The following is a 17094-nucleotide window of genomic DNA, read 5'->3' as shown; positions in this document are numbered from 1 at the left end:
TGAATTCTTGGATTGGGTTGCTCATGTTTGAACAGAGTAGGATAGCCTCCTTACCAGGTGGTTAATGGGATACTGGATACTGGAAGCCTACTTATGTGCTATCAAGATGATTACTCACTCTGTTGGCAGTATGGGCTGAAGTGTGACACAGGGGAAGGTTTTGGAAGTGACAACATTTACATGCTAAAGGAGCAACAACAGTATGTATAGTGCAGCTTAAGGTGAGACAAGGCTGGTTCTAAGGGCCCCAAGGGACAGACAAAAAGTAAAAAGACAAATAAATGGTCTTGAATGCTCAAGTCAGAATGCAGGTAAATTTTCTGAAAGTTTCTCTGTCAGTTTAAACATCCTTTATTTGCCTAAGCTTCAGAGCAAATAAAGTCAAAGACCTATTCCAAAATTTGATTTTTGTACTAAATATAATGAACAATACAAAAACGACTACTTCTTCACCTGTTATTTTGGGGAGTATCAGGGATTGAACTCGGGACCTTGTGCTTGTGAGGTAGGCAGCGGAACCACTGAGCTAAATCCCTGACTAAAAACAGCTACTTCTTGATTATGGGGCAATGATAAGGAAGAAATAATATACCCCTGGGTGAATTACAGTGACATCATTAGAGAAATGAAAGACACTGGTGGGTAATTCATACTGTACACCCACTTAAGCTATTTGTCAGGCTAACTGCACTAAATGTGACTGCAGATGAGTGCAGACTTACTTGCAGCATAATGTCAACTGCAATTTCAGTTCTAACTGAAGAATCTACTCTAGCATCTTTTAACATAGCCTCTAACCTCAGGTATGGAACTATTGATTTCTTTTTAAAATAATTCCTATCAACAAAGATAATCAGAAGTAGTTTGCTTTCATACTGCAGGAACAATGTATTTTCACTATCTTACCTTAAGGCAGGGCTAACTTTCCTTTTCTTGTGATAATATAGTTTCGAAAAATCTTGTTCAGCTTAACATACCATAAAACATCAAGTTGAAATATTCATGATATTATACTGGTTGGACTTGATGAGCAGGAAGGAGTAAACATCCAACATGTCTTTGTAAGATAAATGCTAGAGGATAGGATATTAACTCCATGGAAGTTCAAGGGCTTTCCACATCAGTAAAATGTTATGGGCCCAGTGGTCTTGGCTTGTTGAAATAGATCTTGCCTATAAGGTGCTGTATCTTCCATTGTGAAAAACAGGGCACAACATATCGTGGCCTCTTTGGTTTTTTTTAGAAGCAGAACACATGTGAGTATGCTACTCTGATGCATATACTAAGCAATCCACAAGGCTCCCAGTTTTGAGAGGAGTCTGGGTCAAGCAAAGGACCCTCATCATACCTCCACCATGATGAAAGCTACTCTATGCCATTAGCTCTAAATCAACCATATGCAATGATGTTTGGAAACGTCCATGGCAAACAGAGATGCTATATGACATCTACATTGATGGAAGCCTGAGTGCAGATTCCTAATGATTTTGTAGTTAGGATATGTGATCTTCTACCAATAATTATTCTCCACTTGAAAAGTAGCTTCTGTCTTGCCACTGGACTCTGGTTAGAACTGAGTATCAGAATACAAGACTAGTAACCAGAACTACACATCAAAAAGTTATTACCTCATTGAACATATCATAAAATGAAAGGCATACAGTAGCATTTCATTGTTAAAGTAAACCGAAACCAAGCAGGTTTAGGAAGGCCAAAAAGCATGCAGCCAGACTTCGTGAGTTTGAGTATGAAAAGGTTAACGTACAAGTGGCCATTGTAATACTTAGAATGACCCTTCCAAAGGAGATTTTACTCTCTGTCCTGAAACTTTGGGGCTTTTGAGTATCTCAGTACCGAAGTAAAGCATGCTTTTGCCAGGGTTTAAGGTTCTGGTGTTGCTGGGTTGGAAGGGGAGAATACTTGTTGGCTATTTTGGGTATCTCAAGCTGCTGAACGAACAAAGAGAATCTGGCTACCTTTAGTAATGTTTGAAGATTATTAAATTGGTTTTAGGTTATTATACAATAAGGTAAAGGAAAATTATGTTTGGAACTCAGTGGGTTCACTGGGACATCTCTTTAAAAAAAAACCTTATCCAGTAATTTTAGTTATTGAAAAAACTTAAGTAAACAAAGATACCACCAAAGACTCAGAATTTGCAGAAATTAAGGTTAGGGTTACCCATCAGATAATAAATCTTATCTAGTTCAATCTTAGAAGATAGTGAGGGTCAAGGGAAAATGGAAGTGAGTGGAATAATGACAATATTTCACTTAATGGATCAGTTTTAATGCATGATAATGATCATTTATGAGCTCTGACCAATCAGAATGTCATGGGCTTTAGTACCTATGTCTTATGTTCTAGTAAGTATGAAGAACATTGGTGATGGCTAATATTTTAGAATCCAGTTGGAAGTACAAATGAATTATATCACCCCGGATAATGAGATAGATGAGTGCCTTTTCCCCAGTAGTCACTCCATTAAACTGTCATTAATTACCTAATTTGAGTATGCTATATATGTTTCTGCAGGAAGATGGCTTAGCATATTATAAGTCACAAAATTAGCACAATTGCAGTTATAAGGACTATATCTTTATTTTTGAAGAGGGGTAAAATATGTACAATAACTATGATGTTAAAAGCAACACATTGTGATTTTAGTTTAGTGCATGGTGAGAGATACAGGTCTAGTTTTAATCTTTGGCAAGTTGAAGCCCAATTTTTCCAGCACCATTTATTAAAGAGGCTATCTTTCCTCCAGTGAGGGTGTTTGGCTCCTTTGTCAAAGATGAGATGGCTGAGTGTGTCTGGCATTGTTTCGGCATCTTCTAATCTGTTCCACTGGTCCTCAAGCCTGTTTCTTTGCCAGTACCATGCTGTTTTTATCACAGTAGCTTTGTAGTAGAGTTGCACATTGGGGATTGTGATACCCTCAGCCATGTCTTTGTTACTTAGAATTGCTTTTGCTATTCTGGGTCTCTTCTTGTTCCAAATGAATTTTTGGATTGTTTTCTCGAGGTCTATGAAGTATGCTGCTGGGATCTCAATTGGAATTGCATTAAATCGATATAGCAGTTTTGGAAGTATGGCCATTTTCACTATATTAATCCTTCCTACCCAGGAGCAGGGGATGTCTGTCCATTTTCTGATATCATCTTCAATTTCTCTTTTCAGAGTGCCATAGTTTTCAGAGAAGAGGTCTTTGATTTCTTTTGTTAGGATGATTCCTAGGTATTTCAGTTGTTTGGATGCTATTGTGAAAGGAATTATTTGCTCTATTTCTCTCTCAGTGAGTCTGTCATTTGTGTAGAGGAAAGCTATTGATTTTTGTGTGTTGACCTTGTAACCAGCTACTTGACTGAATTTGGTTATGCAGTCTAGAAGACTTTTGGTGGAGTTCTTGGGGTCTTCTATATAGAGTATCATGTCATCTGCAAATAATGACAATTTGACTTCTTCATTTCCTATATTTATTCCTTTTATTTCTTTCTCTTGTCTAATTGCCGTGGCTAATGTTTCCAGAATTATATTGAACAAGAGTGGTGATAGTGGACATCCTTGTCTTGTTCCTGATTTGAGTGTGAAGGATTTCAGTTTTTGACCATTTAGTATGATACTGGCTGTTGGTTTTTCATAGATGGCTTCTATCAGTTTGAGGTAGAGACCATCTATTTCAAGTTTTTGTAGGGTTTTTATCATAAATGCATGTTAGATTTTGTCAAATGCTGTTTCTGCATCTATGGAGATAATCATAAAGTTTTTGTCCTTGGCTCTAAATATTAAAATAGAAACTCTGAACCAGTTGGAACAGAGGTTAGGTAGAACCCTTGAAGACATCAGTGTAGGAAAAGATTTTATGAACAAAACCTCAGTTGCCCGTGAACTAGCACAATCAATCAACAAATGGGATCTCTTCTTATTAAAAAGCTTCTGCACAGCAAGAGAAACCACCAGCAGTGTGAAGAGACAATCCACAATGTGGGAAAAAATCTTCACCTGCTCTTCCTCAGACAAAGGTCTACTATCTCGAATCTATAAAGAACTTAAAAAGATCAGACCTCCCAAATTTAAAGACCCAATCCAAAAATGGGCATCTGAAATGAACAGACATTTCTCAGACAAAGAAGTAGAAATAGCATATAAATACATGAAAAAATGTTCAACGTCACTGGTCATTCAAGAGATGTAAATGAAAACAATGCTGAGATTCCACTTCACTCCAGAAAGAATGGCTGCTATCATGAAATCAACCAGTAACAAATGCTGGCGGGGCTGTGGGGAAAGAGGAACACTGCTCTTCTGCTGGTGGGAGTGTAGACTGGTGCAACCACTGTGGAAATCAGTATGGAGATACCTCAAAGAACTAGGACTGGAAATCCCATTTGACCCTGCTATTCCACTCCTGGGGATCTTCCCCAAAGAATTAAAAGAATCATACTACAGTGATATATGTGCACCCATGTTCATAGCAGCACAGTTTGTAATAGCTAAAACTTGGAAACAGCCCAAATGCCCATCAACTGGAGACTGGATAAAGAAAATGTGGTTTTTTATAAAATGGAGTACTACTCAGCCATAAAAAATGAGAAATTAGAGACATTTATAGCTAAGTGGATGCACATTGAGGTGATACTCTTAAGTGAAATAAATAGGACACACATGTGTAAATACCGAATAGTTTCTCTGGTGTGAGAAACTGAAAGTGTAAATAAGGACTAAATGTATAATAGGTCATGTGAAATAGGAAGAAAAGGGGCAAAGGGGAAGGAAGTGGGAGGGCTAAGGGAAAGGATAGAAGGGAATGGAATTAATATGAGAAAATGGAAAAATAGGAACAAAATCTTTGTAAATAGGGAGGACTGGAGGGGTTGAAGGGAGGGCTGGGCAAGGGTGAAAAACAAGAACCAAGAGAGACTATGTAAAGGTGCAAATTTCCAATGATGAATGTCATTATATTGTATACCTAAAATGTACCAATTATTAGAATGAATAATTGATAATGTAAAATAGGAAGAAAAGGTCCAAAGGGGTAGGGGTAGTGGGAGGCACAGGGGAAAGGAAAGAAGGGAAAGGAAAAAATGATGAGAAATGGAAAAAATGGAAATAAAGTCTTTGTAAATAGGGAAGGGTGGAGGGCGTGAAGGGAGGGCTAGGAATGGAGAAAGAATAAGAACCAAGATGCATTATGTAAAGGTACAATTCCCAATGAGAAATGTAATTGTGTCGTATACCTACAATGTACCAATAAAAGAATTTAATACAAAAAAAAAAAAAGCAACACAATTTGGTAAAGAATGGAGTAGATGTTTAAAGTTATCTATTGCACAAAGTTGAGGCAATAATATGTTAAAGAACACCTATGTACTATATAATCCTCAGGCAACTCAGTAATACTTTAGTAAACCAAAGTACATGGCTAGCTAAAGAAAATACCTGTCATGTCTTAAAAATATCTTTCAATACACAGTAAGTTACATAATAATACAATACCACTTTGAGATATTTATAGCATAATTTAAAAATAAACATAAAATGGAAAGAAATGAATAACTTGTGTCAGGGAGAAAAGTAAAATATGTAAAAAAATTTTTAATGGTCGCATTAATTTCATTTTTATAACTGCTCCAAATTTAAGGGTTAATGTTTAAAGTAGCTATACATAATTCATATTCATGTTAAAAATTAAGTACAGTCTTAAAGATAACAGGATAAATGTAAAGATAATACAAGCATTACCTCACAATTCTCTAATACAATTGTCAATGCAGATGAAAATATCACTTCCCTTTTTCATATTAAAATTAAAATTTAATATGTCATTATAGACAGAAGGAGCACATAAAATTGGCTTGAGAGTATTTCATATTAATTTTCTGCCTTCAACTTCTTAGTTATGGCAATTCATGCTAAAAGTGAAATGAGAGTCAGATTTCTGAATTCTTTCTCTTTTATGTACTTATATTGTGTCATTTTATAAACACTCTAGATTTTTAATTTATGAAGTACAAAAAGATTCACATAGCATTCGGTGACTATAGCTTGAGAGCTAAATAGACAAGGAGAGTTGCAATGAAATATGAATTACTCTAAAGACAATTTTCTAATGAATATAATGTTTCCAAGTTTAAAAAGCAAAACAATGGTTTCCCAGTGAGATCCCAGCCTGAGCACTGTTATCAGTCACCAAAAACCAAACCAACCAACCAAATAAAAAACTACCCAACTTTCATCTCTTCTATAATAACTTCAGTATGCAACTGTTATATTTCAGTAAGTATTCAATTATTTTGAGTTAACCATAATTACATTAATAATTATAAAATTATATACATTTTATGATTTAACAGCTACTTTTCTTATTCCAATATCCTTAACAGACTCTTCAGTTTACTGTGCTCCTTTTTTGCCAACTCTATACATCTAAAAAAGAAAAGGTCACAGGCATCTTACAAGAGTTATCAGTTGACATACACAAATGACAATGTTGTCTACATCACTGCTGTGCATTTCTCAGTATTATATTCTCTTGAATTCTTGACTTCAGCTTTCTTTTCAGAGGCCTGGTGACACTTACCAGAATGGGTCCTGAGGTGTCCTGTGAGGGCGTCCCTTCGTCTACAAGCGTAGCTACAGAAAGGACATTTGAAGGGCTTCTCACCAGAGTGTAACTTTATGTGTCTCAGAAGGTTACCCTTTTGAGTAAAAGAAGCTCCACACTGGTTACAGTGGAAGGGGCGTTCCCCTGTAGGAAGAAGTGGAAAGACCAAGTAGGTTAAGTGCAAGGGACTGACCTATAATTCATTCTTAACCAGAACCAATTCTGTTTTAATGTTCATCTCCTCATAAGTCTTCTAAATACCTCCCCATGAATTGGTTTTGCTAATAAACAAGTCTCAAGTTTTGATCAAACAGTCATTTCCTCTCTTCATATAAATCTGACAAGATTCCTGTTATTGGCTCACAACAGTACCAGTAATAGTATTTACAAGTGGTTGGCAACTAGATGCCATTACTTTACTGCCTTATTAATTTCTTTATAATGTTTCAATCCTCACAATCACATTAATTATTATTAATTTCAATTTACAAATAAAATTAAAGTTCACATTCAAAGTCACTGATTGCAATCACAGAGCTAGAAGTTGAGAACTGAACCTGGTCAGTTTGAATACAAAATCTTTTTCCATATATTTTACCATGCTTTCTCTTTTAAACTCAGAAAGTTTGAATTGGAAGAGACTGGTGGTCTAACTTCCTCATTTAGCTGTAAAGGCGCCAAAGAAAGGCATAATGAATGAGCCAGATTACAAAAGCTCATTACCAGGAGATCTCCACCAGAGCCCAAGCCTCTTGATTATCCTGGTCACTAACAGTGAAACCTTTGGCAAAATTTCCCAATATAACTAGAGAAAAATCCAAAGAAAATTATTCATCCAGACATTTCTCATATATTCTCATTATTTTATGAAAATCATGTTTGACAAGAATCTTTTCTCAATTTTCTATTACTGATATTGCTATAAAATTGTTATAAAACAATAAAACTGTTTAAAGCTGAATTATCAGTTTAGTCTATTGCCACAAGCTGGCTGTCACTAATGTCATCAAACATAAAAACATGTAGGTAATGAAGCAGAAAAATGGGCAAATGGGATCAAATTGATAACAGTATCAAACCATGAAAATCACATGTTGCCTATCTCTAAAGACAAATGAAGTAAATGATAAAATATCAATAAATAGTAAAAGTACTAACATTCAGTGTTTAGAATAAAAAGAAATTTAAAAAGTTCAAGTGGAACTAAACTATTTCTTTACTTAAAGTAGATGAAGATTATAAATTCAGTTTTTCAAAAAATTCATATTGAATTCTCATGTTTCATATATTTTAATTGAAATGTTCATCATAATAGTGAATCTCTCTCTCTCTCTCTCTATATATATAGATATATATATATATTTGATCTTTGACATATGCAAACCAGTGATTCTTTTATGAAAGAAAACTAGGAGGCATAAGGAAGATAAACTGCAGTCACTGTCTGCCAGTAGCCACTACAAATTCTATCAAACAGCTTTATTACAGTGCCTAAAGAAATTGACAGATCAGATACATCTTGAACTCTGTTCTATTTGCTCTTTTGGGAAGTTAAAGTTAATATATCAAAAAGCATAATCTGTGTGTGTGGTGGGGGATAAGGTTTTTTCCTTAAGAAATCTAGCTCTTAGAACTAAGTTTACCACAAGCCCATCCTGTAATGATGTGTTGAAAAAAAAATACTTAGGTTAAAGCTACCTTAAATTGTATCTTATTTAACTAGTTTGATTCATTTGGTAAAAATCTAAAACTTGTCATATGAAGTCATAAAAACTAATTTTTAAATCTAATTTCTGAAGATTTGTCTCTTTAAAAACACACATATGCAAGTGAACTTGAATGTTTGATTTTAATTTCCTCCAATGAGACAGAAGGACACAACTTTTAAAAGTCATACTTACATACTTTCCACCTCTGCCATGGAAATATAAATGACAGAGGAACTTTTTTCACAAATTAACTTTTTTTAAAAAGGAGAAAATAGCAAATACAAGTTATATCTTCCATTTCAAATATTTGACTTTACTTTTAGAATCCCTCTATATAAGGTTTCCCAGGCAAATAATAAGTTGCTATGCAGTAAATTTTAAAAATATTTATTAATACATGTTTGCAGTACATAATGACTACAATACTTGTGGGGAATTGGTACATGCAAAAACTTTTAAAAAGAATTATATTAATAAAGGTATTGAACAAAAAAATATATTTTCCTTTGGAAAATACTGTAGTAGCACAATGACTTAGATTTTCATCTATAACATTTGAATTGATTTAAAAATCTCTAATATAGAAGTTAATTCATTATATAAAATAATAAGCTAAAAAAGAAATACTAAGAGCAAACACTTTTAAAAAAGAATTTTAAATTTCAACTAGTTGAATTTAATGAGACTAATGACGGTAATTTAGCTTTCCCATTTAAAAAATACTCCAGATAGCTTTAAATTTTTTTTATTAAGAAACTACTTCATATTTATATAATCATCTTCAAAAAGGATAGGAAAAATGGAAGGGAATCTTGGTACATCTGGAAATACTGCAGTGTTACTGAGCATGGAAGTCCTAGTATGGAGGCCTTTGGTAAATTCCCAGTGCCATGAAATGTAAAAGATAAGGCATGACGATGACAACTTTTTTTTTTTTGGTAGTATTGGAGATTGAACCCAGGGCCTTCACACTGAATTATATCCCCAACCCTTTTAAAAATGTTTTATTTTGAGACAGTCTCTCACAGAGCTGCTCAGGCTGGGCTTGAACCTGCAGTTCTCTTGCCTCAGCCTCCCAGAGTGCTTGAATTATAGGTGTGTGCCATCATCCCCAGCTGAAAGTAACTTTTTTTGATTAAAAAAAAAAGAAAAGGTATTGACAAAAACACACTTTGATTTCAACCAAATGGGCTTTGAGAAATGCTGATTTGAACTACGAGGAAGTCTTGTTGACGCGTTTTACTTTGGAATATCAATTTTATGGGTTTCTTCATTTTAGGTTGAAATCTGCTTAACTAGTCTTAATATCTTGATTATATGAAATGATATTTCAATAATACAGTTTCATTGTATTTACCACTGAAGTTAATTGAAATTATGGTGAAACCTTCACTAACACTACTTCAGGAAGTAAGAATGAAAGTAGACGATAAATGAGTTTTTAAGTATATTTAGTCATATTTCAGGAGTACCCCAAACACAGACATATATACTCTGTTTAATAATAGTAACTGCATTAAATCACTTTCTGGAAAAACCATCTGTAAAACATTTGGAATCCCTTTATTAAATGTTGTGGGATGTTTCCTGGCCGAGGCATTAAAAAGATATAAGTAAATTTATCTGATAATGAAGTAAAAAGTTTAACCTCCTTTTGTCTATGCAAAAGTATACATATAAAAATATTATCTATAGAAATTCAAATAACACATCTCACTTATTTTTTCTCAGAATTTGTTTCTTAAATGAATCAGTCGGCCTTTTTAGAGTCACTTTAGACTTTGAAAAAATGAATCATTTTCTTCATATGTAAATCAAAGAAAGTTTTAAGAAAACTCTACCAATTCAATATCCACATTAAAGATATTAGAGAGTACTCCAATTCAAAAATTTAAGTCATTTCTTTGATGTCTGATAGCTTTTCTTCCCAACTGTGGATCCAAGAAACAATCAAGATGTGGTCATGGTATCCTTCATATCCATCTTTAATTCGTTTTGTTTGTAATCTACTTGTCCATTTTTAGTTATTCACAAGATGAATTTACAGATGATTTTATTATGCAATAATTACATTTTAATAGTTCATGTATGTCCATAGCTACATTTTAAAAATCTGAATTTAAATACTCAACTGAAATACAAATACATATGCATCAATTTGCTCTGGTAAATGAAAGAGAGGGTATTCCTGTGTTACCTACAAGAACACAATCATAAGCACCTGACAAGAGGGTCTTGGAACAAGAAAATGGCTCTCTTAACACTGCAATGCACAAAAATGGGAGTAATCTACTCCAAGAGGGGCACAGTTGAGGACGCTCCTATAGATTCGTGTTCATGCATGAATTAATACCCCTACTTATTTCTCCCTATATTCCCAATGAAGAGTGCCTGGAGTATCGGATGACAATATTACCTGATTACTTACTAAAGTAGCATTGCCAAAGAAGTAACACCAAGCCATTAATAAGATACTGAAATTGGCACTTTAGTAGAGTGTGAAAGAGAAAGAAGCAGCAGCGAACTAGATCTGATACTCCATGTCACTGTAATAATTGGATAGTTGTGCACCTTAGTTAAGACATTCAAACATATATTTCTCAAAGGCTATGTAAAGATTGAAGATAGTTCCTTTTGTAATAGCTACACATAAGAGTGGAAACTTGTAAAATGAAAACTAGTTAATATTATGGACAAAATATGTGGTTAATGACTAGATTCTGACTATATCTTTCTCAATCTAGTTTAAACACAAATAGATATTCTATTCTCAAATAGCAATAAAAAGGAGTTGAAATGTCAGCACCCACTCCAATATATAAACTGACTCATCAGAAACACATATTAAAAGAGTTTAAGATAGCATATCTAAAATTTCGAAGTCAACAAAACATGATGGCTATCCCAAGGTCCTTCATGAATGGCTATTAACTTTGACAAAAATCTCCCAGATCATAAAGTATAAGAATTTTCCCAGTGCTCCAATAAACCTTTATTTAGTCCATTATCCTTGCCTTTACCACTTGTGTTCATATTCCTAGGACTCACTTATGGAAATCTGTGCAACTATATATAAGCATTTTTCATGCCAGTTATGTAATTTTCAGTTTTAAAATAAGCTGACTCTACTACAGCAGCAAATATCAATTGGACAGTAGAGCAGGTGTGTAATTATGTAATTTATAAACGATCCTAATGAATATTACTACAGATACAGTCAAATACTGAATAATCTAAATTTTCAAGAAAGTTCTTCAAATTTTCTTAACTAAGAACTTAAAACATTTACTAAAACATCTTCCAAAAATAGTTTTTAGTATAAACTTCAGCCTTAAAACTAACACTATATGTAATTCAATTGCAAAGTCCTTAGACTGTTTTAGTTTGTCTTTTATTGAATTATCTTCCTCAATATTCTCACTCTGACATAATGAACACATTGTGACTTTGTGGAACTTATTTTATGACTCACAAAATTGTTTCAAGAGCTCAGATAAAAAATACATTGGTTATTTTAGAATCTTTACCCCTTTTTCTTATCAAATAGATATCAGGCTTGATCTTTCAACTTTTAGAAAACTAAGAAAAACTTTGTATTAGTAAAACAAACATTCTAAAAGCATGAGAATGTTTAAAAAAGAAATTCCAAATAAAGCAGAAGCAAAAACGGAACGGGCTGTAGGCTGGAAAAACGTATATAACTAAAGCTAATGCGTACGATAACAATGATTTTAATGTATAATTTCTCATGATAATTTTTTTCTTTGGTACCAGGGATCGAACTTGGGACCTTACGCTTGTGAGGCAGGCAGCAGAACCACTGAACTAAATCCCCAGCCCTCTCATGATAATTTAAAAGCATCAATTTTAGTTTATAGTCATACTTCATAATAAACTGTGGGTATAGTAATATATCCTGCATGGTATGTTCAAACAAAACCACGATGAAATCAGGATATCTTGATTCTAGCCTTAGCAATGTCCCTACCTACAAATCATTTGACTGTTTCTTCATGTGTGATTTGAGAAGTTTGAACTAAAAACATTTCGATGTAACTTATACATCTCGTTTTTTTTCTTTTGGCAACAGGGTCTCATTATGTACTTCATGCTGGCCTTGAACTCTGTGCAGCCCTGGCAGGCCTTGAACTCAATGGTGATCTCCTTGCCTCATCCTCTCAAGTTCTGAGATTACAGGCATGCACCACCATGCCCGACTTGCATCTCAGGTTTTAGAGTCTCAATTATTAAATTATTTAGATTTAAAACTGTAAATAAATTTCTTCACTGTGATTTATCACTCTTCCAAAGAGTATCACATACTAAAATTCAAGACTATTAGTTACTAATATTTTGCTGTGGAATACTGCTATGCATTATAGTAAAAGCTACATTACCTTCAAACCAAGCTTTATATATATCATGAAAGTTTTAAAAGTTGACTAACTACCTTCCTTTCTTACCACAATCTTATTTCAGTTGCTTTTTATTTTTAAATTTTGGCAAAAGATTTGAAAAGATTTAATAAGACCTCATTTGGTATGAACAATTCTATGATTACACATTTTTACCTGCATATCTACCACCCTTTGTCAGATTTGACCCTGCATACATCCTTGAGGAGTTATAAACAAAAATCACAGGAAGATGATAATATTCTTGAACTAGGAAAAGTACCTGTCTATTGCCGAGGCCTGTGGTAGGCAAAGAGTGACTGTAAATCAAATTTTAAGAAGTTAACTAGATAAAGGGAAAGTGATTCACCCCAATATAAATGTGTGAGTGCCATTTTATAGTATAAAATCTTAGCTAGCAAACTCTATTACCTGCCCATGGGTACGGTAAAATATGTATAGAAATACAAAAAGATTAAGTTACCCAATGAAATTCTCCTATACCTTTTGAACCCTTATCATATTATTGCTATATTAAGAACTGTGGAAACTGAATCCCAAACTTCTTTTCTGATATGCTATTCAGATCTGAAGGCTGGAAGTCAAGACCCAGGCTACTCTCTGCTTTCCAGCAATCCAATACTAGCAGAATTCTGAAAAGGTAGTTTCACCATTGTCACCCCTGAATAAAAAGGAAAGAGAATAGATGTCAGGTAATATCAACATCAGATGTCACAGGCAGTCATCAGTTATGCTTGCAGCTGCTTACCAGTGTGACTCCTTTTATGTACCATAAGCACATTGGGCCCAATGCAAACCATGCCACAGACGTCACATTTCAGTTTACCATTCGGAAGCCGGATTCCTCCCTCGCCTTGAAGCTCCTGGACTTTCCTGTTGTCAGCCACCTCGCTGCTCTCAATTAGGGGTTCTTCGAGGCTGCTACCCTCATCATGTCCCCTGATCTCATCTTCACGGCTCAGGGGTTTCCTGTCACATTCTTCATCACTCTGCATTTCTAGTTTTACTGAATTTGCTGTAATTTAAAAGGAAGAAATTTTAAATTTTAAATTACATGATATGTGATCTCACCTACCTCTTGTCTACCCAGTGTCCTTCTATTAAAGGATACAAATGACATTCAGTAGAAAACTGTCCATTGCCAAAGACTGTGGATACCTACTGTCCTCTAGGATATTTTAGTGATGCTTTGGGCTGAAAATAAAGATGGCTCAGGAATGTGCTTCAGCAACAGACTAACCCTTTATTTCTGCCTCATTTCTTTAACTCACTTGTTTACTTCTTAAGCAAGTCATTAAATAATTCTAATATTCACTTGAGTTTGTCATTAAGGCTACTAAGAGTAAGATCTATTTATGAAGACACAAGATTAAATATTACTTAACCTACTGAGCCATGTCTCCTCTCAAGATCATTATATTTACTTCATATTCCCTGCTTCGCATCAGAGTACTTGTGTAAACCTGCTTCTGAACAGAGCAAGAGAAACAACTTAAGATCTTAATCCAGCAAATGTCTTTCACATATGAAAGCATAATGTTAAAATAAATGTCCTAAAATCAGACTAAATATAAATAGTTAAGAGCTGTACAAATACAAGATAAAGTACAAAGGCCTTACATGCTCTTAAATTACTCAGCCTTTTTTTTCCTGTATGAAAAAAATTCTCCATTGACTACATTAGCCTGAAAATCACAGTATTCTGACTCTAATCTATGCACAGCGAAAGGTAGCTAATGACAGGAATGGCATAGCATGCATGTACACACTTGTGAATGTGAAGAAATTTAATGCCTTTGCTTTGCTGTTTTTGGATTATCCCACAGAAAAGCTGGAATTCTGTTAGCACAGCCCTCATTCTGGATTGCTGACAAAGTCTTTTCATGAAGAAGCAAGTTTTAAATTAATATCAGTTTTTATCTAGTGATCTTGAAAATTTCTTGTCATATCAGAGTCAATGAGCAAAATATTTGGTTCTACTTGAATAAAGAAATGTTTTAAATGTTTTAAAAAGGAAGGAAGCTCTTTTTACTGTAATTGTTTTCTTGGAGAAACTACACATTTTGTGACTTGTAGTTGGTTCTTATCAGGATAGGGAGTACTAGCAAAATTGCTCTTTCTCGTTCTTCTCCTTAGAGGGCCTCTACTGAGGAAACGTGGTACAAGAGTACCAGCAGTACAATGTTGCAGTAATTATTTAACTTCTGAATCTTAGGTCTTTCATTTGCAAAATACAGATGAATACGTATTACTGAATAGCCTACTCTGAACTATATCTAGTAAGTAAATCCTTAAGCATCCTAAGGAACTTACATTGTCCATGTCCTCTGTAAAATGGGGATCACAAAAGCATCCACTTCCTAGTGTTGATGTGAGAGATAAATGAATACATAGAGTAAACATGCTATTTTTCTTTGTACTCAGGGTGATATATTTATTTCATAAGATTTTTTTGTAGTTTACTACAATTCATCTTCACAATCTATAAAGGGATGCAAATCCTTGCTAGACCTACCTCTAATAGAATATTTACTATGTGGAGTTTATTTAGAAATCATTACAACAACTGGTTTTGAGACAAGCAGGGACAGAATTTCATCCAACTTTATTATATGCCCAACATACTCAAGAACTTGGTGATATATGGGAAATGTTCATGCACTATTAATTGACTTGTTTTACTTAACGTATTATGAACTGTACTTTTAAAAACTTGTCTATGTTTAAAGAAAAACAAATTAAAATTAAGATCTTTTCTACTGAGAGCTCAAAATCCCTCAACCCTGGTCTCAAAGAAAATATCATAATTTTCACCCTCAGAAGTTTGTCTGAATCTGTTTTAAATATAATTTATTCATCTAATCTGTCACCAAATATTCTATTTCTTGTTTATTATAGACATTATTAAATAATACCATATAGAACTATCAGTGTGAAAAATGGTGTTTTACTATACTTTTTAATATAGACTTAAAAGATTGAACTTGGCCAACTTTTACACGTTTGAATGTATTTTTTATGAAACTGTTTATCAATATTGTCTATCTTTCTATTAGGTTCTCAATCTTTATTCAATGAATTTAAAGAAGCTTTATGTACAGCTCAGGATCTATCCCTTAAACTGAAAATCCAAAATCTGAAATACTACAAAATCCAAAATCTTTTGTGCACTGACTTGATGCCCCAAACAGAAAATTCCACAACTGACATCACCTAAGAGGATTATGTCATCAAGTCATTAAAATGTATATAAACTAAAAACATTATATATAAAGTTAATTTCTGGATATGTATAAAAGTTGTATATGAAATAAAAATGGATTTCATGTTTAGACTTGAGTTCCAGCCCCAAAATATGTTCTGATGTATGTGCAAGTATGCCCAAGTCTGAAAGGACTTAAAAAAATCAAGAAAACAATTGGTTCGAAGTATTTCAGATAAGGGACACTCAACCTGTCCTAAGAAACTTGCCAAGTGTTCATGATGTTTCATATATAATTTGGTTTATCTTTTTATTCAAGGATATTTTACGGCATATTTGGTACTTCCATATGTTGAATTATGGCTTGCTTCAGTATGTTTTTCTCAACTCCTAGAATTTTTTTTTTCATATTTTTTCTGGTAAGGAAAACTTTTCCAAACAATGCAAAATGCAACAGGTCACTCTATGCAGTCCCATGCTTCCTTCATAATTGTTATTTAAGAGAAAAATTCAGAAGAAATGTTGAAAACATTACTTCATACAGCATGACTTTATCCCAAACTACAAACTATCTCACACATTTATGTCAAGTGAAATACTAAAGATTAGATGGCAATGCCATAATTCTTGTTATGAACTAGCCAATGTCTGATAAGCTACATTTAAATAAATACAGCTTAAAATTACTTAAAATTTTTTTTTGTTTTTTTTTGGAACAGAGTCTTGTTATGTTGTGCAGGCTGGCCTCAAACTCACGGTGACCATCTTGCCTCAGCCTCCTGCATACTAAAATTACAGGCATGCATCACTATGCTTTGCTAAGGAGTACATATTTAAAAGTATAGTTTTAAAGTCTAAAACTATAGGCCTTTCAACTGTCAAAATAGTACAGAATTATGAAAAATATCATTTGAAATTAGAACAATAAACTATCTTTTTCCCTAGTGAGAATGCTATAATAGAGGCATCTAACACATGCATCAGAAATAAATAAAACTGTCATTTAAAAAATTATAGCATTTACAAATATAGTTAGGATCTTTTATCCCCAGAGGAATATGCTGGATGCAAAGAGAAAAAAAAAGGACACTTGCTAGAACTAAAGCACAAAAGAAATAACAGGGCTATCACAAAATTCTCTAGCAATACAACAAGGAATGTTGA

The 17094-nt window shown here is 33.7% G+C and overlaps 1 protein-coding gene and 1 long non-coding RNA gene across 25 annotated transcripts in view; one reads left to right on the top strand and one right to left on the bottom strand.

Annotated features, from left to right (window-relative positions):
- The window catches only part of LOC147829361 (uncharacterized), a 137376-nt gene extending 121316 nt beyond the window's left edge, over positions 1 to 16060 (top strand). The window contains exons 2-3 of the long non-coding RNA XR_015449177.1: positions 12404 to 12542; positions 15785 to 16060. This is a non-coding gene — a long non-coding RNA (uncharacterized LOC147829361). The remainder of the gene's footprint in view (positions 1 to 12403; positions 12543 to 15784) is intronic.
- The window catches only part of Ikzf2 (IKAROS family zinc finger 2), a 155261-nt gene that overhangs the window by 54103 nt on the left and 84064 nt on the right, over positions 1 to 17094 (bottom strand). For 19 of the 24 annotated variants that reach the window (XM_021263476.2, XM_021263494.2, XM_021263477.2 and 16 more), the window contains 2 exons: positions 13477 to 13743; positions 6581 to 6748 (listed from right to left, as the gene is read on the bottom strand). In XM_021263476.2, coding sequence (XP_021119135.1) covers positions 6581 to 6748; positions 13477 to 13743 — 435 coding nt within the window. Of the gene's footprint in view, positions 1 to 6580; positions 6749 to 13476; positions 13744 to 15041; positions 15792 to 17094 lie in introns of those variants that run through there. The other 5 variants (XM_021263490.2, XM_021263492.2, XM_087206167.1 and 2 more) reach the window with 3 other exon arrangements.

The sequence above is a fragment of the Heterocephalus glaber genome, unplaced genomic scaffold, assembly GCF_053883595.1.
Source record: "Heterocephalus glaber isolate CG9 unplaced genomic scaffold, H.glaber_assembly_v1.0 deba00000621, whole genome shotgun sequence".
NCBI lineage: Eukaryota > Metazoa > Chordata > Mammalia > Rodentia > Bathyergidae > Heterocephalus > Heterocephalus glaber.
The sequence above is the reverse complement of the archived record's forward strand: the minus strand, read 5'-3'. Positions and strand labels throughout refer to the sequence as shown.